This window comes from Phymastichus coffea, unplaced genomic scaffold (genome assembly GCF_024137745.1).
Source record: "Phymastichus coffea isolate CEN01 unplaced genomic scaffold, Cenicafe_Pcof_1.1 PCOF00044, whole genome shotgun sequence".
In the NCBI taxonomy this organism is placed as follows: Eukaryota; Metazoa; Arthropoda; class Insecta; order Hymenoptera; family Eulophidae; genus Phymastichus; species Phymastichus coffea.
In genome coordinates, this window is record NW_026706855.1 from 734,534 (window position 1) to 761,138 (window position 26,605).

General features: G+C 45.3%; 1 protein-coding gene and 1 long non-coding RNA gene across 15 annotated transcripts in view; one reads left to right on the top strand and one right to left on the bottom strand.

Annotated features, from left to right (window-relative positions):
* Window positions 1-231: 231 nt before the first annotated feature.
* On the top strand, window positions 232-4,601 carry LOC131664659 (uncharacterized). The gene is made up of 4 exons (XR_009301959.1): window positions 232-298; window positions 4,024-4,227; window positions 4,318-4,355; window positions 4,465-4,601. It is a non-coding gene; the product is annotated as an uncharacterized LOC131664659 (long non-coding RNA).
* Window positions 4,602-4,719: 118 nt separating this feature from the next.
* Window positions 4,720-26,605, bottom strand: part of LOC131664657 (histone deacetylase 4) — a 61,464-nt gene continuing 39,578 nt past the window's right edge. For 7 of the 14 annotated variants that reach the window (XM_058935943.1, XM_058935952.1, XM_058935944.1 and 4 more), the window contains 16 exons: window positions 26,351-26,410; window positions 23,540-23,718; window positions 18,902-19,006; window positions 17,040-17,165; window positions 16,408-16,490; window positions 15,566-15,675; window positions 14,273-14,413; window positions 12,737-12,978; window positions 12,283-12,607; window positions 11,573-11,836; window positions 11,124-11,342; window positions 10,406-10,681; window positions 9,987-10,324; window positions 8,462-9,016; window positions 7,567-7,706; window positions 4,720-7,425 (listed from right to left, as the gene is read on the bottom strand). In XM_058935943.1, the coding sequence (XP_058791926.1) occupies window positions 7,362-7,425; window positions 7,567-7,706; window positions 8,462-9,016; window positions 9,987-10,324; window positions 10,406-10,681; window positions 11,124-11,342; window positions 11,573-11,836; window positions 12,283-12,607; window positions 12,737-12,978; window positions 14,273-14,413; window positions 15,566-15,675; window positions 16,408-16,490; window positions 17,040-17,165; window positions 18,902-19,006; window positions 23,540-23,718; window positions 26,351-26,410 (3,227 nt within the window). In that variant the 3' untranslated portion in view covers window positions 4,720-7,361. The remainder of the gene's footprint in view (window positions 7,426-7,566; window positions 7,707-8,461; window positions 9,017-9,986; window positions 10,325-10,405; window positions 10,682-11,123; window positions 11,343-11,572; window positions 11,837-12,282; window positions 12,608-12,736; window positions 12,979-14,272; window positions 14,414-15,565; window positions 15,676-16,407; window positions 16,491-17,039; window positions 17,166-18,901; window positions 19,007-23,539; window positions 23,719-26,350; window positions 26,411-26,605) is intronic. The other 7 variants (XM_058935949.1, XM_058935954.1, XM_058935950.1 and 4 more) reach the window with 6 other exon arrangements.

Genomic DNA, 26,605 nt, shown 5'->3' on the forward strand with positions numbered 1-26,605 from the left:
AAGCATTACCTTGATTGTATTTTCTTAAGTGGCTTATGAACTCGTTATTTCGGGTTTGCATTTCATAGAAGCTTTTCATTAACCAATAGATATAATCTTCTAATAGTTCTATAATTCTAATTTGTCCCGAATAAATTCATTCGAGGTATACATTTGCACTTTTGTTATTATTATATTGATTATTTTACTTTGTACGAATTCTAATCTTTAATAATTTTTCTTACTTGGAGTTAGTGCTCGAGCAGAGCAAGGTGCCGTTATGAGATACTTACATCATGGAAAGACGTTGCACAATTGGGTAAGTTTTGTGTGAACGTTAATTTTAATAATCTAGGTGGAGCGTGGCCGTAGATTTGTTTGTACATATAACGATACTGGTGCCGTAACTGACACTTGACGGCATAGCGAGTTAATGCCCGAGCACAGCGAGGGCTATAAAGTATGGTGCCATTATGAACAACTTACATTACGGAAAGACGTTACATAAGTGCGTACTTGAGTCACACAGTTCTATAAAAATTATTATACTTGCCGAATCGGTTATGCTCGCGAGTTGTCGTACTGTGCTTTTACGATTTCAAAATTTAAATCGTTCATTAGTTAGATTTTTGTTATGCTTTTCGAGTTTATCAATACAATTTAATATTATTTTTTCGAAAATATTCCTCGTGATCGGAAGTAAGCTTATTTGGTCGATAGTTTCGTGGAAATAACATGTATTTACCTGGATGTTGGAATAAGTCAATATGGGCGATTTTTTTTTTCAAATCAACAGGTAAGTAGCTTCGTTTAAAGTTTGAGTTAACAAATATTTGTTAGAAAAATCGTGGTATAGTGGATTTTTGATGGTTTTCATTTGCGCGTTTAAATTTACCCTCCATGGGATCTACTTTTTTGTGTCTTGTTAATTTCGCATTTGGTTTAGCTATCGCCCATGTCTTGTGTGAGCTACGATAATGTACTCAGTTTAGGAAGGTAAGTTTTTTGCTCTCGGAAGATAGCCTCGATTATGTTGTTCGGATAGCTATAGACTGTTGCAATGGTTAGGTCCTTGCTAAATTGGATACCCAGATCTTCCATTTTGCTGATGTTAAGTTGTACTCGGATACATTGCATCTCTTTTTTGACCAGTAGTAGGATCCCTCCTTGAGAGTAGTTAGAGGGATGATACTTTTTGTAGCAGGTGTACTTTGTAATTTATGTTCGTTTATATCTATATCATTTTATATAAATAATCTTTGAGTACTATTATGTTGTCTGTTAGTCTGCCAGCGCTCCGGGATAATATTGTTGTTGCGGATACTGAATTTTTCATAGCAGCCGTTTTGTAATGTCGTCATGGCTAGCATATTGTTTTTTTGCTAACTACTACCGATTGATGATTGACTTTCTTTAGGCAGTCCAGGAGACCCTTTATGTGTCTTATGTCACTTAGGTCAACAGCATGGAGCACCCTTACAGTGGCAAATGACGTAGTGGAGGAGTCCCTTTCTTCATCAAAGTGACTTTGAGGCATGAATTCATCAAGTTACGTTTCGATAGTTTATTTGATGTCGTTTTTCGGCACGTTAAACGTCTTTTGTAGCACTGTGTGTTTTAGGCTTTTAATTTTTATCATGTAGGTATAAAAGGTGCTGCCTCTTTAGTGAGTTCGACTTTCACTTTCTTGTGGTATTCGACGTTGTCTAGGGATACCACATTTGAGTTAAATGTTGAAAACCTTGTAATCGATCTTTGTGATCCATCTACTAGGGGTGAATGTTTGATTTTTACAACAGTAATACTGCTGTTCACGTTTTGTCGTAGTTGCTATCCATTCTCCATTTTGTTTGAATCGCTTTGCTTTGTATTTTGCTGTGATCTTTTTTAGAGCTGCGACATTTTCATAACATTGATTATCATTACGTTGATATTTTTATAATATTTTTGACATTAATCCTTTCTTAAACGTGGTTTTATTTAATTTTTCAATATGATATCACGGACTTTCCGTAACAACTATACGTTTACATGGTAACAATTGGGGTTTTCTAGATACTGTTTATCAAAGCCGGCAATGACGATTGCTGTGCTATAAATCGAGATCTTCCTTAACATTTCACGTTCAATCATCGACCCTTATTTTGAAATTGTCGGCGTAGTTAAGCCTGCCAATTACTGTAGTTGGAATATGCCATTGTCGATTTATTTTTACTTGTACAATTATAATATTGCGCATATTGCAACGGATTTGATACGTTGTTATCATTATTTACGAGACTCCTTTTTACGTGTAGTCTATTTGTTTGCGTCCAAATCAGCATAATATCCCGGCATATATATTAATTTGTTAGTGTGATCAATCGACAGCCGCCGAGTCTCAACAGTTAACTGATAAAAATAAAACTAGGTACCTGCTCCGACATGCGGTAAGGTGAGCTATCTGGAAGAGTCCTGTAAAAAGTCATCTGGGCGACGTCTGAAAGAATTCTCGAATGAGACATCGCATCGGTAACGCGATCAGGAACACATATTTTTGAAGGAGCTCCATTTTCCCTCGACGAAGCGAGGCGAAACTCTTCTTTTTTCCGCATGCGCGTTTGGTCTTGGCTCTCAGTCGTGCGCCTTCTGGGAATCCCGCGACGGCGCGAAATAAGCGACAGAAAGTAAATGCGGCAACGAAAATCCCGAAACGGTTGTGCCGCATCAGGCGACTCGGCCGACTCAAGAGGTGGCACGCCGCTCGGCCACGTACCGCGCAGGCGTTTCACAATTTGAATATTGCGTAGGCACGTGCCATGGCCTCTTTGACGTTTGCATTTTTTCACGTAAATATCTGCTGGCAATGCTTTACCTAGAATTTTTATAGATTCCCATTTGGATTCCCGTGTAGTACCATAAACCTACTTGCACCGCATTTGTATTTCCAATATTATACTGTTAAAGATATAAAATGTGATATTAAGATTCGTCGCGCACATTAAAATGCACCAGCAAAATAATACTGCGCTAAGTATTGGAAAAGATCTCAATCAGACACGCGTGCTTCAAAAGAATTCTTCGCGGGACTCTCCTGGAAGACATTTCAAAGAATAATCTGAAGAAAATGTAACAGGAGAATAGAAAGTGTCGAAATTCTATTTCGAATTCTTCGCTATTTTCATTCCTTTGTCACTTCGTATTAGACGCCTGTGCGTCAAGTCCTCTTGCGGACGTCTTGCCATCAATTTCAATTACCCATTACAAACAATCGTTAATAAAAACAAATGTTATTCACGTACGACGGTTATACGAGTTAATTAAGACTGAAAATTATTAGACATAAAGTTACACATTAGACTACAGCACATTTCAATTACAAACAAGCTTGTCAGCCAGACACAAGTGTAAGTGAATAGCTTAGGTAATTTCAATATCCCGTGAATCTACCACTACGATCTTTTGTAACAAACGACCGATCGGTCAAGATCCCCGTTCAATTGTCATGATACCCTGTTACGTTCAAACACTCAACGCCTAGACTAGTTTCGCAACAACTATCCTAGATCCTTCGCTGACGTACTCTCCAAATGGCAGCTAAGTTGAAACCAATGAGAGGTCCCTTTACGGAGGCTACATTTCTTTTCTTATAAGCCAATAAGTCAACAAATATATATCGACTGCATTACAAATAAATGAAATCAAATAAATAAATTTAATTAAGTTTACTATATTAACAGAGAAGGTCGTATGCATGACGATATTTAACGGTTTTATAACACGGATTTCTAAGCGGGCTAGGTGGCGACAAAATATTGAACCAGCTAACTTATATTATAATTGTTATTATTAACTTATTGCATTTTTTTAAAGTTTATTTATGTTATAATTATTAAGAATTTTCAGAGGAAAAGTAATTTTTTTTTATTTCAACCATTGATGAAAAATGCAGATATATTATTATATTTCTCTATATATCAATAAAATTTCTCTATTATTGTTAAATCATTTAATGTTTTCCATTTTCGTTTCAAAATACAAAGCAAAATTCTTGTAAATTAACAGATTGAAGCAAGTGATTGTTCAAATAAACTGAGACAATGACAGAGGCACATATTAAATAGCAGCTCCTCCGACATCATGAGCTCCTACTACGTGCACCAGCTCGATGCGTCTCGCGATGTCTCTACGTTCCGAACACGAAAATGCCTGATTCAATCGGATAGAAAACGATTGAACGCTTGAGGAAGTGCCTTGATATTTTTACAGGTTTGGCAAAGCAGGATTCAACTTACTAATCAATCAAATCATTCGGAATAAATTGGTCAAACATAATAAATTATTATTTCTTTATTACAGCCAAGACAAAGTGATTGCCATAAATAATCCTGAATAATGTACGTAAATTAAATATACACAAGCATTGAATCGTTTCCGTCTTTACATTGAAAAATAGTAACATTAAAAGTATCATTAATACCATTATTATTTTTGTTATTTTTATAGCATATAACAACATTAATTTTGTAAAAGAGACGTAATAGCACGACGAATAAACGGCCGAGTACAGCAAGGGCGGTTCTAGATCTGTGAATTTTATTCAAAATAGTATTTAACAAGAAAGAGTTCAATAGTAATCAGAGTAATGAAATATATACTAATTATTATTAGTATAAGTATTATTGATTTATAATTTACTATAATCAAGTAATCAAACGATTGCTTGGGAGTTGTAAATGAAAAAGCAGTTGTAACACAATCACTATAATTTTATTTTTAAAATTAATTCAGGAGGTACATTTATATACATAAAAAATGTATGACTATTACAATTAACGGCATGTTTAACATAGACGTCGTCTCGTGCACGATCAATAACATTATGGGTCTGCTTTATTTATTCAATAATTAATTTATATAATTTGCTGCATCTTCACTTGCATACGTTCATGTATTCATTCATCGCATTGCCTCTCATTCAAAAACAGACAGGCACGCTTTAAAAGCTAGTTTGTATCAGTTTACTAACGATGATACCGGAATGTCACGAGTTCATGATTTCATTTAAAGCTTGAACAACGGAAATATAAACAGATGAGTTTGCCATTTGAAGAGCGAAATGATCAAGTTTGTAGGCCTGTTTTCTCTCTTCAAAGGCGAAGGACGAATTTTCATTTGCTTCTCTGTACGCATGCATATACATTTTTATTCCTAATGCTTTGACAGAATTATAATAAATGAGTGTCTCGTTTATCGTTCAGATTTTTTTGTTTCAATTAACTTGGAAAATAATCATGACGTAATATAGCTTTTTGTTCTTAAAAGATAGTGTTCGATTAGTGTGTTTAACTTTATGACTAATATCTATGTATTATATATGCAATTTATAAATAAATAATGTGCTTGCGAGTCGTTTAGTTGCGCTTAGAGCTATGTAACATCACACATACATACAATGTATACAAGCATAGGCTGCGCACTCGCATATGCACTTGTGTTTTAAATATCAACGCGACTTGTATCCTTTTGTAAATTTAGTTGCTTTTATAATTCATCTCCAAAGTAAAATATTTATACAAGCAATGCGTACATTATCAAACATTTGAGATTCTTACATTGCCTGTAGCTTTGTTTACAAGCCGTCGATATTGTAATTATTACGTAATATACATATATTCAATATAATATGTCATATATACTTTAATGTATAATATAATAATATACAATTTTCATTTGTATGACAAAATTTATGTAAACATATAGTATCTTTAATTCGTTCGGTAATAAACCTTTACATATATCATATCATCTTCCATCCCTCTCATTCTCTTTTCTCTTTAACACTGTAAAATGCATGACATAAAAATAAATGCTCGTATTGTTTCCACTAATGATCATAACGCGTCTTAAGCTTCTTTTACAATTTTTCTCATATCTTTTTTCCTACCTTTTCATCGAGCTAATCATTTTCTATCCCTGAACAATCTTTCTATTATCGACGATTTTTTAATTTTTCCACGTAGATTAATTTTACTTAACAGTTTTACAAAATATCACAAAAATCGCACCACCTTTTGTTCGCAGCAGGAAACTAAGTTAATCCTAGAGAATCACGTGCGCGCTCGTGTATCATGTAAGTTTTTTCCCATTTTCTTCATTAAAGCTAATGTAATCGTGCAGCGCGCATTACCTTTATTTTTTTCTCTGTCGAGCGAAAAACTAAAAGCGTACCCGCGACCAGCGCGATACGCTACAAAAAACATCTTAAATTCTATTGTCTTTCTTCACTTATGTTAGTTTTTTTATCATATATTTATTCTTACTTATTCACAAATACACAGTTAAAACGTATCTAAGCAGATGCATGGCTGCTTGATTAAAAATTTTCTCTTTTATCGAGAGCTCACCAAGCACGTTGTGCACAATCATGTCGATTAACATGATTTGCTAGCTTTGCGATTGACAACAAGTCACGAGAAATCACTGATTAGATACATAATTATAAGTTAACAAAAGAATTTTTGCATGATATGCATGCACAGTATACATTTTGTTTTCCTTTTTTAAAAATAATCAGTCAACACCAATTGTTTTATCCAATAAAACGAATCGCTCTTTTGTTTTATACCTTTAGTTTAAACGTTATTTTTTCTTTCATATTTACAATGTATCCATTTTCAGCGATGTTTTTGCATATAACAGAGGAGACAATTTTCATATTTGAAAAGTAAATTCATCGTCTGCAGTATGTCTTGGACGTTAAATTAGCGTTCGTTGTCTCGCGACGTTAAAAAGACACTTGCTTGGGGGGAGAAACAGGGGGACGTTGTAACAACAAAAATAGGATTGAACACTTGACGTACGTAGGCGCGTACACAGGTCTTGTTATAACGACAAAATCCAGTGCTCTACTCGTTAAATTCGAACAAAGAGAGGAGGAAAAAGAAAAAAAAAATAAATACCTGCCCCCTTGCTCGACTTTGCCAAGAAAAAAGAGAACGAAAAAAGAAAGAAGAAAACCAACCGCATCTGCAGAAGGTCACTTACTTTCTCAATTTTACAAATTTCTGTCATGTGTGCAAGAACAACATCAACATCAACAATAAATAGAGCAGCAAGCAGCTCCTCAGTTTTACGTCGCGATGCGGCGTAATAGTTTAGTGCCCTGTGGGACCATGTTTCTGTGCTTCAATATATATACTTTTTTTCATTGTATTTTCTTGTATTTTTCTTTCATTCTCGTCTCATAGTCAATACGCTTTTGTGAATGGACTACCGTCGCTCGTGCATTTTCTTATCTCACGAGTGAACGGGGGCCGCACGTCCTCGCTCGATCCAGTTTTCGCCAGACAGTACAAAAATTATTCAGACCGCAATAGGGGCGGTTGCCTCGGCTGCTCCGTTCACTTGGCCTCGTCCTGTTCCATTGGCTCTTCCGACACTTCGCGGGAATGTTCTGGCGTACTCCTTAAATGACAAATTTTTATTTCAACATTAATATCTATGTCACTACATTCCTTGCTCCGCGAATAAAAAATAATATTTAATACTCTACGATATCGCTTGTTTCAAACACAGTAAATAAATGAATAAAGTCAAGACACTTACGCGAGATTACTCTGTTGCTGCATGGAAAGAGATGCCATGGCCGATACTGTTTCTGTCTCATCGTGCTCTTTTTGACTTGCCTCTATTGCACTCATCCCAACCGTATGTGCCAGTAGTTTTACACATGGCCAATGTGACATCTGCAATAGTAAAGCAACAAGGAAAAAGTCAAATTTTATATAACAATAAAAAATACTTTTTAAAATTGAAATAGCAATATTTGAAAAAATTGTAGCAGCAATCGAAAATACGCCCAACTGCTCCGCATGCGTCATCTCGTTTGTAATTATGAGGAAGAACTCTCAAGTGAGAAGTTGAGTGTTTCTATCTATCAGGAAAACAGTACGATTGAGGAACTATTCACCCTTTTTTTCTTCATGTTGTTTAACGAATTGCTGTTTTCAACAATATACAACAAACAATACTTCCGTTTCACCACTGCACTCGACGATTAAGTTAACAATAAACAATAGTAATCAGACAGTTTTCAAATAAAATAAAATTCAATGCATCCGTCGAATAACCACCAAAAGAATCGTAAAAGTATTCCTGAAGAGTTCTTAAAGAAGATAAGAATAAGAAACCTTGCGCTACATGGTATCAGGAGAACAGAAGATCGAAAGAACCTGTTTGCTTTTTTCAAATCTTTTTAAATAGTTATTTTAAAAAGTTTCATGAGTAAAATTTTTCCACTACTAAATTACTATTTATTACAAATTCCAAATATGACTACTTCAAAAATAAATTTGAAAATAAGTGAAAATGCATTTTATTAATAAATTTCGTGTATGAACTGTAATAAATGATTAAATATTTGATATTGAAAGGCAAAAATAAGGAAATAAATGTTATTACTATATCAACGGAATTTAAAACATAACAATCGAAAACTTACTTGAACGGCGATAGTTTTCTGCAAAGTATCAATAGCATTCTGACAAGGAATCCTCATAAGTTCCTCATCCTTGATAGGCGTAGGCTCATCACCAAGCAATGCCCTAACGCATTCTTGAGCCGAATCGCAGATAGCAGCCAAATCATAGCCACCTTCAAGAGCCAATACGACTTTGCCATCAGCCAAAGTCATGAGCATCTGCGTCATGCGTCCAAAGCAAGCAGGACTAACAGTATAGCCACCAAGTGGTGCAGGGTGACCTACGGCCGCATCGAAACCCGCGGAAACGAGCACGAGGTCCGGTTCAAAGTCCTTGGCGATGGGCATGACAACGGTACGAAAAGCGGCAAGATACTCGGCGTCGCCCATCGGTGGATTCAAGCCCCCCGACCACGACAAGTTCACATTGTAGCCGAGACCCTCGCCGGCACCACATTCTGCTGGGCCACCTGTGCCCGGGAAGAAATTACCATCGTCGTGCCTGTGAATCGATAGGTACAGCACTCGTGGATCGTCATAGAACATCTGTTGTGTGCCGTTACCGTGATGCACGTCCTGAAAAGGAGGATATCCATTGTACTTACAAGTTTAACGGTATTTCTGCTTTTTAACTCTTTAATTTTAGCGACAATTATTCATCAAGCCTAATTTTTATTTTGCTTATTAGTTTTTATATTTTCTTTACAATATAATTGTTAAGATGTCTAATTCTTCGAATATATTTTAAGAATATAAACGCTTTCTATTACATCATAAAAATATGTTTCTACAGGTTTTTGCAACGTTTCTAGAACGTCGCAAAGACGTTTCGAATCATACTTTTAACGAGAATGAGTATTAAGAGAGCATGATATCATAACAACTAATACTCTTTTCAAATACTACGCCATGAAATTTGTCTACTTTCTATAACAATTACTCTTAAGAATACACCAAAAAAACTTAGGAATAATTTATCAAATAATAACAACAGCTACGTAGACATTTTTTAAATCATTTGTTGTTATAAATTAATAATCAATTTTAATACAAAAAAATTAAACGACAACATATAAATATAGAAATCTTTTATTACAAAAGAAAATTTATACTAATAATTTTCCATAATCAATTTACATACGACATTTTGCAATTATTTTTGTGTTCTTCAGTGCGTAATCGTTAAGATTAAATTTGGTAGCGGTATACATACAAAATATCTGAGTCTTTCGCAAGTTATCTAATAGATCAGCACACGAAACATCTGATGGAGCAAAGTATTAGGAGAACAAGAGTATATAGGAGGTGTCTATTGTCACGTTAAGCCAAGCCAGTAAGATAACAGTAAGATACATTAAAGCAATCTGTCAGGGTATGCATGTTACAATAGCTGATTACTAATACCGTTTTAGATTAAAAATGTTAATTTAGAAAAAATAATTCGTTTAAATGTTTTTATTTATTTAGCAAAATTGAATCAAATTTGATACGTGATAATAAAAATCAAACGAACAATTACAAAGAAAAAGGATAAAGAAACACTCACCCAATCCAAAATCAAGACCTTCCTAAGATCGAGTTTTTGCAATACAAGTTTGGCAGCGATAGCAACAGAGTTGAAGAAGCAAAAGCCCATAGCTTGGTTAGCCTCGGCGTGATGTCCAGGTGGTCGTACGACAGCAAAACCATTCCTAATATCACCCATTGCAGCTTTGAAGGCCAACTCTACTACGCAACCGACAGCCATGCGAGCAGCTGGTGCAGTATGAATTTCATTCCATGTAGTATCGCTGTCTACGCCGATACCACCACAAGACAGTCGTACGAAACTCGTTATCGGTACTTTAGACATGTCCAGCTTTTGCCGCGTTAATGGATTTGTACCTGAAAGTAAATCGATGTAATAAATAATGTTTACGTTTTGGCGAATAATTTTAATAGACACATGAATGTCGAATAGCTTACCAAAGAGGAAGGCGTGCGCTTCGGTATGGCAGGATTGAATCTCTTCGAGAGTGGCTTTTCGCGATCGAACTCTGTCGCATCGCTGCAGCAGTCCAGTTTCTTGGAGTCTTGCCCAGACACTTTGTAATCGGCCACCGTGTTCTGGATGACCACGTACAGTCTCACCACAGGCACACGCGTGTTTCAACATCAGCGGATCGTAGGCTAGACCCGTTGTCGGTTGATCGCGCGGACTTCTCGTATACACCTCGGGCGTTGTTGTTGCTACTTGTGGCCCTGAAAGTTATAATAAAGTATCGTAGAAACAACCCTTAACTTTTCTTCCTTCGTTTTATTCTCTCTATATTTGCATTGTTTCAAGAATTTCGAATCGTAAATTTGAACTGTAATATAACTTAATAACAATAACATTTACATCTAATCGCCAAAGTATCGCATCAAGAAAAAAAAACGATTTAGCAATGCAATTAAATATTAATGTTTGTGTGAATAGAGTATGCGAATGACGATATTCATAATAACCAACAAATGCTCTTGGGTAGCACGCGATAAATTTGTTTGGATGTTTAATGAACCTTTCCGAAAGCAAGAAAAGTATTCGTAAGCGGCGTCAGCGCAAACTCAGAATCATTAAAAATACAAAACGAGGGATGATCATTGTAGCTGGGACTAATTACCCCTCAGCACCAGTCATCATCGGGTGCGCTCGCAAACTTACCCAAATGCACCAGCGGACTGGAGAGAGCCCTCGACAGCGGTCTCGCCGACGGCGAGCTCCTCGCGCTGGAGTATATGCCGCTTGGCTCGTTGACCTGCAGTGTTTGGCGCATCAAGAGGTCCCGCTGCTGCTGAAGGAATTGCTCGCGGTCGCGCTGCTGCTTCGAGATCTCGCTCTCTTCTATGCTACTGCCGGCGCTACTACTTCCGCTCGCCGCTGCTTTCAAAACATTAAGGGGGCTCGTTAACTTTGCCTACCGCGTCGTTGACTAGTGAATGCCGTTTTATCGTCGATGCATTATATTTGAAAAAACGACCTGATTGCCAAATCAGCCCGATATTCTAACAATCGATTCTTTAACATTTTACTTAATCCTTCAATAATAAATGTGCCAGACAGTCTAACATCTTTTCCACAGGAAATCTTTGAGAATAGACAAGTTTACCAACCGGAGATGTCCTTCTTTCCAGTAAGGTCGATAACCTCGGACTCCTCGGATTCCGGTGCCTCGTCAAGCTGCTGACTACGCGAGCCCACTCGCGTCAGCACAGTTTGCCGGATCTGTTGCTTGAGGTAATTGTGCGTTTGCTGTTGCTCGTGCAATTGCTTCTCAGCGAGATAATCTTCGGCCAAGTAGTGACTCGTTGGCGGGGCCATTATGCCACCCTGCAGCATTGGGTGTCCCAGCGGCAGTGGCGCCGATTGCGTTCTACCTGCATTTGCAAAAAAGAAATAACATCAGCACGGGCGGTATCGGGTGGATTGGTGGTGCAGGCTTTGTGCTTTGTGGATGCTTCCCGAGATGCCGCGAGATGTGCTGTGTACGAAGCACGCATTAAATAACCATCCGAATAAGACATCTATACCGCGACGAAATGAATTCATGCGCATTCGAAAACAAAAGGGGGTTGGGTTTGTTTATCGCTCGGTGCACCATCTGGCAATGACATCGTCGCAGAGAGCAGGACCAGTCGGTAAAGAAAAGTCCGAAAAATCTGAAACCACAAAGCCCGCTTGACGAGTTGCTTGAGGGGTGCGTTGCGGGCCCACTGTGCGTACAGGTCATACGAAGAAACGAAGAGAAACAAGCGGTGCCAGCGTCACTTGACAATCAAGCTACAGGTGTTGAATAGATAAGACAAGTGGAAGGTGAACATACTACCTAAAGGCCGGTGACCAGCCTTATGAAGTCGCGCATGAGCCACCTGGGTGTCGGTTATTGGGGTAGGATGGTAAATCGTGTGCCGACTACCACCAGTACCAGTGCCGTTACCGCTACTACCGTTTCCGCTGCCACTCGCCACCGCTTGCTCCAGACTTTGCATCTGCTTGTGAATGTACGTCGGCTGGCCATCGATCACGGTCAGCGATGGGTAATACGGCAACGTACCCGTCAACATCTGACCTGTCAATGGGGTGCCAAGTCGCGCTGCGAATGCTGCTCGGACTTCGGCTTCCGATACCGTGGCTAACTTTGTGCCGCTCTGCAATGAGAATGAGAGTTGATGGGCGCAGTGGTGGCGCAACGACTTTTCACAGCGAAACTTGGTAAATTTAACCGAAGCGACCGATGCGGATTATTTCAGAGGCGGAATGTATCCTCGTGGACTCACCGTCGAGCTGGATGGAACATGAGGTCGGCCCAGTGAAATGTTAGGCATGGACGGCGAGCTGAACAGCGACAAATCGGACAGGCTACCCTGCTGACTGGCACTACTGAGTTGGCCGGCATAGTTGGCATTCTCGCCCTCTTCCTGTATCGGAGTCGACGAGCCACCGCCTGCTGTAGGCGACGACTGCGGATTGTTGACCGTCGGCGGTGAGTTTGGACCACTTTCCGGATTGCTGCCTGAATCTGGAAAATTTGCACGATCGCGCGTTTAGCTTGATCTGCTTGGTTCGTCGTGTAGTCGCTTTCGAAGTCGAATCTCGTGACTCGGTTTTTACTTTCGTTCAGCTGCGAGATCAATGAAGAACTCTCGTTGAGGGAGTTTCTTCGCAAGTCTCTGCATGGGAAGTCGAGCGAAAACAAAGCTGCACGCGCATAATGTACAGATATACAATTTAAGACAAGTTGCTTGTTTTTTTTGTTAATAATTGTTTGGTTCGTCATGCGGTTAACTAAAGACACTAGCAAAAAATTAAGTATATATGTGTGTGCAAGTTAATCGGTCGATTAATCGACGACACGGGTGCAGCCAAGTTCCAACGGGCCATCGACGGACGATCGAAGGAATCGATGGATTATAGGATTCCTCTTCCATTTCATCAGTGGCTATATACAATGCTAAATGGAAAGATTTAATTTTGCATTTCAAGATTATCAAACTTGTCGCTTTTCTGACATGCGCAATGCTCAAGTATTCCAACACTGATGGTTGTAAAGCTGTGTCTCGCGAAGGCTAATGAATCATAGATAAGTTTCACTAATTGGATTCGTTCGAAACAGTTGGTTAGAATCGGCATAGTTTCGCGCGAGATTTCATAATCCGAGCAGAACATTCTCCGATAATTAAATACTTGCTCTCCGATATCTCTCGCAATTTCATCACGATTTCTCATACTTGACTTTTCTATCGCGTTACGCTCGTTTCGTTTGCGACGCTACACTGGCCTATACACAGTCATACACAGCACTCGTCCGACTTCGCGATTTTTCTTTTTCATCTGGCACTAAAACAGTTTCGACGTTTTCCCAATAACCAAGACACTTTGCACACAAGACAATCACTGTTCTGGCGACGAGACAATAAGGCATGTCACAAGAAATTGCATTTTAGGAACCCAAAATATTTCAACCATGTACAAAGCAATTTTTTTGCGAGAGGAAAATTAATGTTTCACAAAAAAAGAAAAAAAAAGAAACAGAAAGAGAAGCAGAATGGAGACTTTGAATTTCATACTTTGGCAATTGATTTTTTGTTGTTGTTGTTGTTGTTAAGGAGAGAAAGACAGAGCACTGATTTGTATATGTAAATACGATTCCTCGATGGACGGTCGACGGCGCGTTATTTGGTTGCTCTACGGAAGCGTCTTACTTGCATGACTTTCACGCGACAATCAGCAAGATATTGTCGATGCTGGCAGGCTCTTTTTAAAAAAAAATTTGTTTGTTTTTGAATTGAATGGGGATTTTGTTGGGGACGTACTTGCAAGGAGTGACTTCCGCTTGAGGTGCGACAGTAGTCGGTCCTTCCTGCGTGCCATTAGCGGCGAGTTTCTCGTAGCTGCCATATTCCTCTCCATGACGCGTTGCTTTAGTCGCACCTTCAGCAGATTCGGCTCCGATGCTGGCCGTGTCAGACATTCAGCCGGGGTTAGGTTAATTCAGTCAACAAGCATTTCTGTTCAACTAGTCTACTGTGTGCGCGCGTGTTCTCGTGTGCTCTGCGCGCGCGAATTCGCGGCTCCTCCGAAACGCGGGTGTACACGAGCGAAGCGCCCGGGTACGCTCACTGACGTCGTCTTCGTTTGCGCATTTGATTGTCGCAACGAAGAAAAAAATTAAAAGCAAATTTCGCGAGAGAGGGCCAACGAAAGTAAGAGAGTGTTTGCAAATTGTCATTTTGCAAAGATGATATTAATACTTGTGAAATAAGCGTCGATGGCGCGGCGTTAATCAACGATTCCATCAGTGTTCTCCACTTTATTTTATTCGATGGCAAAAATTATCTGTTAGCACATAACGATAGGGCCAACAAATCTCGTTATCAATAAAAATACGCTCGACGCTTTGGTCAACAAGAAGCTGAATTTGCCTAGCGAACCTCCCGACACCCGAGGCATTACAGACAGAATATTAACAATGGCTTCGGTGCGCAATGGTTTTCCCTGGATACGTATTAATCAAACTACAGCAGTTAGTTAGCACAATGGACTGTCCAAGAGAAAAGAAAAAGAAAAGTGATACTGCTGCAGTGGCAAGACGCAAAAAAAACCGTTAGGTCCAAACTTCATGCCCACACAATTAAATAAAAAATGGCTGACAAGAGTTAATTGCATCAGCACGCAAAATACTTGTTAATCGATTAGTTAATGATTGCTGTTCCGTTCGCTCGATCGCGAAGCAACAGAGAGAAAAAAACAAAATTCGACTAACCAAAAACTAAATAAAAGCTCGCGGAGAGAGAGAGATAGAGAGAGAGATAGAGAGAGAGATAGAGAGAGAGAGAGAGAGAGAGAGAGAGAGAGATATATATATGAATGGAAGAACAAAACAAAGAAAAGACATGCTTTCGTGTTAGGCACACATTCCAGCTGCGTTTGAATGTCGCTCAAACAAACAGCGTGAAATGGAAAAGAAAAAAATAATAAATAAAAGAGAGAAAAGAGCGAGAGAGATAACACAGGAAGAAGTGAGAGGTACATTATTTGTCTCGCGAGAGGCACACGCGCAATGGTACAATATAAATTATAAATGTGTCGGCTTCGAGAATGGATACCTGTCTTTCGCAGTGGGAAGTCATCGCCGAATTTCTCCTGCAGTATCTGCGGCATGCGGTACGGGTGCGAAGCGTTTGTGGAGCTTGACGATTCCGACTGCGACTGCATCCTGTTAGGAACAAAGAGATGACAAACGTCAGGCGTTCCATTTTTGATTCGGACTATCTTCGAGGCGCGTTGTCGTTGCCTTTTCCAGCGTTGCGCAGGCCACGGTTGTGCGTTGCGCTACTTTTCGACAAATTGATAAACAACGACGCGACGTCGCGCGCTGGCAAAAAGAGAGAGAGGGAGAGAGCGAGCTGCATTTAAATAACGAGCTTTTGAACTTGGCCGATGAAAAATGTAATGCGCGTTGGCAGAAGGTGGCCTTGATGGACTTGGCGCTGTGCGCACGGGAATCTCGCGATCGCTAAGGAATAAAGGAGGGGATTGAAAGCAGCCAACCGATTTTTTTGCTCTCGCTCGTCGATTCAACTTTTAACTGTTTCGCGAGTACTTTTCCTCTCTCAGGGTGGACAAGAGAAAAGAAAAAAATTTCACGTAACAAACGATTTTGCTTCTCGTTTGAAATCGTGACGAAAACGTGCACTTGGCATTAGTAAGGCTCGACATTGGCGATAACGACGAACTTGATCGTTTGTCTCATTAGACAACGTCTCGGGGTAATCGAAGAAATGAAGAAATTCGTTTAATAGTACTTCGGCACACGACCCGACAGCCATTGCGAGAGGTCGTCGCGCGCGCGCGCGAATCGATAAGCCGCGAAAGCCGTTGTCCATTGAATGGGCGCACAACACCCGAGTGGCATAGAGCGCGGCACGCGGCTGTCATCAAGACTTACCAGGACCTGTAGGCGGGTGTCCCCGGAACGGCGCCGTTAGCCGCGGCAGCGGCTTCCCTCTGCTTCTTGTTCACCAGGAAACTCTGCAAAGAACGTGCATCACGGTTATAGCAGTGATCGGGAAATCGGCGCATCCTCGCGGCAGACGCGCGGTCTGGGACATTTTCCGCCTCGTTCCGTGGGACATTCCGTCCGCTCGCAAAACAGAACGAAAAGTAGTCGCCGTATTGACGTCACCGCGGCAAGAGCGACTCAAATTACCATCGGGCGAGGAGCGCGCGCCGAGACGAATATCGGTCATCGTACCGCCATCGAGACGACGACGACGACGACGACGACAACGAGGAGGCTCGTTTATCCAGCGCGCCGACAAAAACAGACAGCAACGAAGCGGCGGCATGCGCACTTATCGTCGATTCCAAATCAAAAAGGAAGTGAAAAGAGTCTCCCCTTCTCGCGCGCGCGGAAAAAGAGCTGCCAGGGCCGCTCGCGAGGTATAAATCCGCAGACAGCGCGGGGCTATTCCGCGCGCGCGCGTCGTTCTCTCTTTTCCGTCGGGGTGGACGGCAGGAAAAGAGAGAGGGGGGGGGGGTATAGCAGGGAGGAAGGGAGAAGACGGCAGGCGGACTTACTTGCAGGCGTTGCTTGACCTCCGTCGAAGCGACCGCGCTGTGGTCGTGCTTGTCCTTTTTTCTCAGGGCTTCCAGACGCTCCTTCTCTCGGCGCTGTTCCTCCAGCTGCTTCTGCTGCTCCCATAGCTGTGCAGATAATGCATCGTCAGTGCGCGCGTCGATTTTCGATTTTTTCGCTCAAATCGGCCCCAGCGTACATCGTCCGCGCGCAGCGAATCGTCAAAAGAGAGAAAAAATAACGCGAACCGAGAGGTACGAATCTTCAGCGACGCCGTGTATTCTTCGACAGCGTTGTTTAATTAACGATTGAGTCGCCGAAAGATTTCACTCGCCTTCCCCACCGCGCCAACGACGTTCCTTCGGCTATTCTTTCCGCGCGACCGTCGCGAATTTGCGATCGATTCGCGCGCCAGAGTCGGTTCGATGGGAGAGCCGATTGTCTCGGACGCAAAAGGAGTCGCACCGATATGCGGGTTTTATCAGCCGCGAGCGCGGGGCAAAACTGGCTAATTGTACGCAGTGGCGACGTCCGCGTTATAAATAGCATATCTCAATCGCCGATGCGCAAACAGCCGATGCGACGATGAAAGCAGTCGGCTGTAAATACATTTACCGCGAGCGAAGAAGGGATAAAGAATAAAGCGCCGCGTCGATCGCGAGAAAACAAGAGTCATCGCGCTAAATTAATTAGCGCCGATGACGCAGATTTGCGCGACGATCGTAATCGCGGAGTGCACTGCCAAAGTCAGGCGATTGTCTTTTTATAGAGGAAGCAATCGCGCGGATAACGAGAAAGCGTCGGCGCTCGCGAGATAAGCCACGACCGATGGCTATCGAGGAAAGTGAAAAAAAAAAAAAATAATAGAATAATTATGCCTCCGTTTATAAATATCCGGAGAGATTCTATCGTGGCTCGTTGTTTACGTCGCGCCTTCTTCTCTCGCCGGATCGTCAATCACGGCAATCAGATCGAGAATCAGTGTTTCCAAGAGAAATTTCCTCGTCGAGGAGACGGGAAAAAAAAAAAATAAATAAATATATAAATAAATGTAAAAACACAGGTCGAACAGAGGCTTTCGCGGCAGGCGCGCGATAAAGTCGAAGGTTAGAAGGCAGAGAGCTTTTCCCGCGGTTATTAATAGCTCGGCCGCGCGATCGACCGCAATATTTCGCTCTCTTCCGCTTCTCGTGTTCGCGACACACAGGTGTACCAGAAAAGCCCGCTCGACGACGCTGGAAACGTGCGACTCTCGACGGTCGACGTTCCCGACGCTTTATTTTGAGCCCTTTCGGCCGCGCCGCGCGCGTTCGCCTCGCGAGAGCGATCGACCTGGCGAATGACTTATTTTTATCGGAACGCGTCGCGCTCGCCGATGAGAAAGGGAAATTTGCGCGGCGCTTGCGTCATCGGCCTCGTGGAGCGCACGAGATCGCGCGATAACGACGCGAAGCCCGGTCGGTCGAACGAGAATGCGCGCCTCGATCGCGTCCCGGCGACGATCTCCGATCGGGGGGACGAGCGGCGACGCTCGCTGTTATTTATAACAGTCGCGTCGACGATCGACGAACGAGTCACCTCGCTGTGGACGGAAGGAGAGCCGCGTCAAAAACCTCGGCTCACTTTGGAGATCGATACGCGCCGTCCGAAGCCGAACTATTATTCAAGAGCGAGCTTTCCGAAAAGTAGCGCGATGCCGCTCTCCGTTTCTCTTTCACGCGCGCGCGCAAAAGTGGGGCTCAAAAATAGAATCGTTATCTCGCCGGTCAGATAAGAGGAATGTTGTTTTCTCGTCGGAGAATCGGATCGAGGCGACGACACCGGGTTCTCGCGGTCGCACCACGCGCGACGACGGCCGCTTTACCTTCAGCTGGTGCATCTGCTGCTCGTGAATCTCGGCCAGCTGCCTCTGCTGCTGCTCGAAATTGTGCCGGAGCAGTTGATATTGGCGCTGGTGCTCTTGCTGTAGCTGGAAACAAAGCCAGACACCTTAAGGGTGATACTCTCGACGGCGACCGGCGCGAGCGAATCGCCAGCGCGCGGGCCCGTTTGACCGCGTCCGCCGAAAGCTTCTCCTCTCGCCTTTTATCGCGCGTCGACTCCGCCGTTATCTCTCGCTCTCTCGCGCGCGCCTTGCTTTCCTTGCCGTTCGACAGGCACACGTGTGTCAATACCGCTGCAAATGAGATTTCCCAAAATTTCCAGAGCGAAGCATCGTCGATCACGCGCGAACGAGCAAGCCCCTCCGCCCCTCCCGTTTCTTTTGAAATCCGAGTTGTTCGCCCCGGTGACGCATCCCAGGCGATATGGCATGCGACGGATATTGTATTGTTGACAGCCGCGCATAAGCGATAAAAACGGCCGATACGAACGCGAGCACATCCGCGTTGGCACTTTCCAATGGCAGTCGTTCGTCGGCTAGTTGAAAACCGGCCGGTGATTCGTTGCGAGGCACTCGTCGACTTGGTAGGCGAACGGCCAGCCCGTTCGCCAGGTTCGCGTTTGGATGCGCTGCAGAACGATAGCGAGGCCGCGCTCGCGTGTCTAGCGTGGACTGCGACAAAAGTGAACGACGGCCGAGCGGACACGCGCAAGGCGTATTCGCGCGGTCGAGAAATCGCGCGACACTCTCAATTGAGCCCGACTCGTCGTCGTAATGTTTCGCTCGCGAGTCTCGTGCGCGTTGCGCGGCTTCCGTGAGGAAAATTAGCGCCTCGCCGGCTGCAACCCAGGGAGCGGCATACGCTCGTTGCTCGCGTTTCCCTTGGAAATAACCTGCACTTTCATCGTGCCTCGTTCACTCGCGCGGGCAACGCGACGCACGCGCTTTGGGAATTGCCATTGCAATATTCCTCGATCGATCGCGACTTTCGATTTGCGGAAGTCACTTCCGCCGAACTCGCTCCGACATGGCCGACGAGACGCGCGCTTTTCGTTGTTTCCAGCCGCGCGGGTTTTTCACGTGACCCCCGCCGGCGATGACGAACGGCATCGTCGACCTGTCGCTGCGCGAACCAGAAGCCGTTGCCCGAGCGCGAGAATCGGACGTCGCTCGCGCAACCGGACGTCGCGAATTGCGCGAAAATCAAGCTCAATCAGCCGCGCGGGCCTACTAATTGGGCCCCTCTCTCGGCGACCTGCGCAGGCGCGCGCATCGAACAAAAAACAGTCGCGTCCGCTCGCGCGGTCGATCTCGCCTCTGCGCGCCGTGAGTCGCAAACGGAATCAGGAGGTTAGCAAGCCACCCGTCGGACCATCAGCGCCCCCCTCCCCCCGCCCGCCCGCACCGATGCTCTCTCTCTCTCTCTTTCTCTCTTTTTCTCTCGCAAAATTGTCGTCGACAAGGTACGTCGCGATGAACATCACGGAAGCGGTGCGCTCGCGAGGGCTGATTCATCGGCTAGTCGGCGTCCCGATGAAGACGAGCGGCGGCGGCGGCGGCGCCGAGGACGCGACCACGGCCACGGCCACGGTCGACTGGCAGTTGTGCGCGGCCGGCCTGACCGCGCTCGCCTTCGGCTACCGCCTGGTGCGCGCGCTGAAGAACCGGCTTCGGGCGCGGAAGTGCGGCGCGCTGTCCGGCCCGAGGGGCAGGAGGAGTGCCCGGCGAGCGGAAGTCGGGTGAGTCGGGGGCTCCGTGTGCCGGCGAGTCGTGGACGCACCGATAACGAGACGCGCGCACCCAAGCCCGAGCAGCGTGGACGGCGGCGCGACGGAGCTGTGCCCGATCTGTCTGGAGCCGCCCCGGATCGGCGTGCGCACCGCCTGCGACCACCGCATGTGCGCCGCGTGCCTGCGCCGCTACTGCGAGGTCTACGCGGCCGACCACAAGCGCAGCCGGCCGCCGCCTTGTCCGCTCTGCCGCACGCCCCTCGTCGCCGTCACCCTCACGTACTCGCAGGTGAGCCCCGCGCGCCCTGTCCCCGTCGAAAGCTCCGGCGACGCGTTCTCGTTTCTCTTGCGGCCAGTCGCGGCTGCCCCCGGAGGCCGAGTCGCGCCTTTGCCGGCCGAGGGGACGAGCGGCGATCGAAGCGGACAGGCATTTGACGAGGCGCAATCGCGGTTTGTAGATTAATAATGACGCCGTAGATACCGAGGCTGTTGCCTGGATTGACAAGTTCAACGCGGCTCGCGGCCAGCTCGCCAATAAGACGGGATTCCTCGCTAACAACGCGCTGATCAAGCTCCTACTCGCCGCTTTGCTCCTCTACGGCGTTGCCACATTTCAGGTACGTCGGATGCTCATTTTCGGCCTCGTGATAAGATCTCGATCGCGGAACCGTTATGTACCTGCGAGAATCCGTAGCGCGAAAAAACAAAATTTGTTTCTCCCTCTCTCTTTCTCTCCCCCCACCTCTACAGGAGATTTCGGGGATCGATTTGGCAGCTCACGGCTCGCTCGTCATCGCGGCTTTGGGCGTCACGCTAATGAGCTGTCTGTGGTTCGGATGTCACGGAGATGCCATGCTGGAAGAAGAGTACTGACGGGGGAAAACAAACGAAAAGAAAAAAAAAACAAAAAAAAAGACAAAAACGAAGAAACACAACGACGATCCGCCGTACAAGAGAAACGCGCCGAGGCGCGAACCGATCGCCAAGTCGAGCGTGAATGATTCTCGCGGCGACCCGAAATAATGAAATTTTATACTTTCTCGCGCGATCGAATAGGTATTTTTTTTCCTTTTCTCGTCGTGATTCGCAATGTAGTCGACTTCTCGGATGATCGGAAATAATTTCGAAATTTGGGAGGGGGACGCTGACCACCGATTATGTAAAAAGAAATAATAAAATAAATCAACCTAAAAAAAAGTAAAACTTCGTGTCTTTGATTTCTCGCGATGAAATGAAACATGGTGTCGCGGCGATAAACCAATTTGCTCACGAGGCAAGACCTTGAAGCTTATTACTTACCCTTAGAGCGTAGAAGAAGAAAAAAAAGAAGAGAAGCGACAAATTGAAATAAACAGGAGAACGTCGATTCGGAAAAGTTGGTTTGCACGCGCTGAAAATCCCGTCCTACTCGTATAAAGGATGCGAGCAAGGTCAGGGTAAGAGAATCAATTTTCTCCGTTGGCGACGGAAGCGATAAGAGGGGGTGAGTGAGTTGGAGCCCCGGACGTATTCTATTAGACGGGAGAGAAACCTTGGAGAGGGTCGCGGTGCCGTGAATTTATTTCTCGTGCGACCTTCGCGATACCCGCAGACGTCCAGTGATCAAGAGATACGCTAATGTTTGGTAATACCGGCTGAATAATTTACATGGGGGACGGAAATTCGAGCAGCAGTTTCGTTTTTCCGAGGCAGAAGAGTTGTTCCAGCGGACGATCGTTTGTTGGCCGTCCGCTACCGTTGCTCGCGCTGGAAGTACGCGTGGCTGGATGGCTAATAAAAATTGGAAATTTCACTCGTCCAACGGGACTCGCGAGAGGGCGGACGAGAAATACTGGGTGAGCGCGAACGCCGAACGAAATCCAGGAGATCGCGCGGCCGAGATACGCGCAAAGGGCCTTGAACTTGGCGGAGAGAACGAGCGGTCGCGGCGGATCGCGAATCGATATCCGCGCGCGCCGGCCGTGCGCGCGTGGATGTCTCTCTTCTTTCCTTTTCCGAGGCGCTTATTTTTAACCGAGCGAGAGATAGCGAGCTCGATAAGCCTTCTGCTCGCGCGGCGTTCACTTGTGTTCTCGAATGAAGACTCATCACTGCGAAGCGTCCGAATAGAAGCTGGGATTGTTCAAACGTTGAACTCTCTCTCTCTTTCTCGAGCACGAGGCACGAGGCATGTGTTCCGAAGGAGCCGCACACGCGACTTTGTAGATAATTCAAGCGCGCTTGCGCGTCTGGTAATAAAAAGAAGAGAAAAACACGAAATCATCGGTGTATAATCTTGAGTAAATATTGCCCAATTTGCGTGTACCGATTTCTCAGAAGCGATTGTGCCGTCGGGCTAATTAATGGAGCAGCTAATCGGAATCTCGTCTGCTTGATACGAGCAGCCGTACGAGAAATGAGCTATCGCGCGGGGTAGGGTGGGGGTAGGGTGCCTCTCGACGCCAATCGGCCCCGTTGTTTGGACGTCGACGTCCGGGGCTCGAAACGATTTTTCGACTGCCGCTGTCGGAGCTCAACGCCGCGCACGCGCACGTTTACCGCTTTCTTTTTTTGTTTTTCACCTAACAGCCTTGCTATCGTTTGCCATCCAAAAATAACCTGTTTGCTTAGTAATCGAGGCAAAGCTCTCGATAAAGCACTCGAGGCACAGGTGCCTGCGAGCCGCCAATACACAAAGCGCGCGCCGCTTATCAGGTCGCCGTTTCCGTTGGGAGGAGGGGCCAGGGGGGAGACGGCGACACCGACAGAAAATCACCCGGCCGCGTCCGCTTTCCCGGGACGCGTCGACGACGGCGTCGCGGGACCCAGCCCGGGAAAAGCTTGGACAAACTTTGCGGACTCGCTACTCTGCTCGAGAAGAAAAAAGAAAGACAAAAGACGTCAACATTACCTCGAGTATCCTCTGCTGCACGACGTTGCCGTGGATGGCGGCGGCGGCTGCGGCGGCGGCGGCCGCGGCCGCGGCGTGCTCGTGATAGGTGCCGCTGGTGAGGGTCGCAGCCGTGGCGCCGGCGGCGATGTGCTCGCGCGACCTCGACATCGGCGAGCCCGGAGTGTCGCGCGCCATGTCTACGCACATGAAACACAAGTCCGCTGGTATGAGTCTCGCGCTGTTACCGCGCTGAGGGTGGTGATGGTGCTCGCGATAGTCCGGCATCTTGCGCTGACCGTACGAGCAATCATCGGGCTTGTACGGGCTGAAGGCACTTGCGCAATCGCTTATGAAACGCATTTTCGCTCGCGGGCGATCAGTCGCCCTCTCCTTTGCACGAGTCGGTGCGGCGAGGACGCGACAAGGGATCGAGCGCGCGAGGCGGCTACGAGTGTCGAGGCCCGACTGAGATCTGCCGGCGCTTCGCTGCGGGCCAATATCTGCGCCGGCCGAGTTCTCGCTGAGTGGGCATCATCGAAACGCTCGCGTCCGCGGAGTGGGGGGCCGACCAAATCGGTTATCTCTCGCTTTTACAGCCTGCGCGCCCGATTTTCACGCGGGTGGCGCCGCCGCGCTCGATAGTAGATTACCTGCGTCAATTCTCACGTGCTACGGACTCGACGAGACTTTCCCGCCGCGGGCACGTAATCCACCGTTGGGGCGCTTTGCCTTCGCGTTCTTCGTCCTCGATTGCTCGATCGGCCGTCGCGGGCCTCTCTTCGCGACGGACAAAGCTCCAGTTGTTTGCTTCTTCTCTTTGCGATTTATTTCCCGTTCCTCCCCAGCCTCACCTGGCTTGCATTTCTTTTCGCACAGTCACGGCGTTACTTTGGCGGATGCGTGAATTGAGAAGCATTCGCGTGCAGTCAAAGCGGTAACTCGAGATGAACGATCGATAAACGTCATATCTTAGCTGGGCTGCTATAATATCGCGCCATTCGACTTTTTCTATTGAGAACTAATTGGAATCTAACTTGCAATCTAATCGAGCAATTATTACAAATCAAGGTGATAAAGCATTTCATTGAAAATTATTTACAAAGGCTTTCAAAGTATCGGAAGCCTCGTGACGCTTACAATCGATGCTTGTTCGACTATGCACGAGTCTATTGGGCAATCGCGTGCCAACGCAATTGCAAAAAAAAAAGAAGAAAGTGAAAGAAGGAGACGTATGTAGCAGTGACGGTGCGTAGTTCGACTCGCGTTTTGCGTTGGTACGCACAACTATTGCTTTTGCTTTGTTTGCTTGTTTGTTTTCAAAGCATCGCGCCTGTGCTCATGCCCAACAATTGACGTCAATTTCCAGATCAAAGTCAACGTTTCCGGCCTCGAAATTGCAAGTGTCCGTCGTCGTTCTATCTTCCCGCGATAAGGACAATGCCGAGATCCGGCCGCAAGGTACTACGTTCGCGCACGCGCACCTGGCGCTTCTTCTTCGCTTCCCGTAAAACGTGCGCGTAAACACTTTCCGACCTCGTCGGTAATGACAGCGATCGCGCGCCCGAATTTCGGCGAGCCGAGTCATACACCTGGAATGCGGATAAATCGCGCGTGCTGATTCGGAGAAAATTGGGCCACATCCTCTTCGCGTCACTGCCACCCTCGGCACCCACCCGCAAGGGAACGGCTGAATTTTCTCCCACGCTGCACAATGTGCTATTTTTACTCGTCGTCGTTGCGCAAGGCGCCACGCTCTCGGTGCCTTTCCGGCACAAAGCCAAGTTCATTAAAGCCACCACGTGCGTATCGCGCCGCGAAAGTCGAAAAATTTTTCGCTGGCAGAGACTTAATTAGCCCTCTCTCTCTCTCTTGCAAAGTGCGTCCGGTTTTATTTTTATACTTCCTCATTGAACAGCGGCGTTGCGCAACGAATAATTTTAAAGCCGTTCAACCGCCTCGCGGGATCACGAAGTCGGCCGGCACGTAGAAGATCACAATGCGCTGGAAATGACGCCGTTCAGCGACTTTGGTCTCTCTCTCTCTCTCTCTCTCTCTCTCTCTCTCTCTCTCTCTCTCTCTCTCTCTCTCTCTTCTCTTATCGGCGTTCGATGAAACGCCGGTTTTAATTGACAAATAAAGCACGCTCTCTTGTCTATTTTTACTCATTATCTCGCAAAGCCTATTTATAGACCAGCCGTTTTCCCTCGTCACAATATCGTTCGGACTGAAGCGGTCTGTTTCGTCGTTTTATGCAACTAGAGATCGTTTCTTTCTCTCTCGGCGAGCTCTTGGCTTTGCGCACAAAATACTTCGGCTAATCGATCTTCGTGTACGAAAATCCAGTGATAAAGAATAAAAAAACAAAGCAATTCGATGACGGTGGAAATCAAACGAAGAAAAAGATTGTTTTTTATTTTCTTTTTGCTCAAGGAACGATAAAGCTGTCGCGGCTGTTTATTCGCGCTAAAAATTAAATGGAGAAATTCCGGCAACAAAGCAAAGTCCAGCGAGAAGTTAGTGCATATAGTCAAAGGCAGATGGGATGGAGAAAGTGATAGCTGGCTAGCAGCTTGACGTCATCGCGTCCGCGAAAACATCGAGCTCTTCGCCGACGGCGGGACCTTTGATCCAACCTCGATGACGGAAGGGGGGGGGGGGGGTAAGATCGTACAATTTCGCTAAATTGAAAGGGGTTGCGCGTCTCGATTGGTCGTCCGAGTCAACGACATCGATTCGCAGTTAAACGAACAAATCTACGATTCTTTGCAGTTTCAGCAACATCTTACATCGCCACCAGTCATCTAGTAATGCAAGTCATAGAACACTCACCTTTCTGCGGCAAGTGCGTGAAGGCGGACGTGATTTCAACGCTCCTATAACCCACGTCTTCTGAAACAAATGTCAAAGATATTAGTCACTTTCTAGTTTGTGGTCATGAATAAGAAAAATTCATCGATTAAAAATTCAATAACAGACATTCGCAATACACGTAATTACGCTGTGACACTATTTGTCTCTAACGAGATAAGAGGTGTATGATGTAGGCTTAATTGTAGGTCAATTTTTTAGACCAACGTTCAGTTA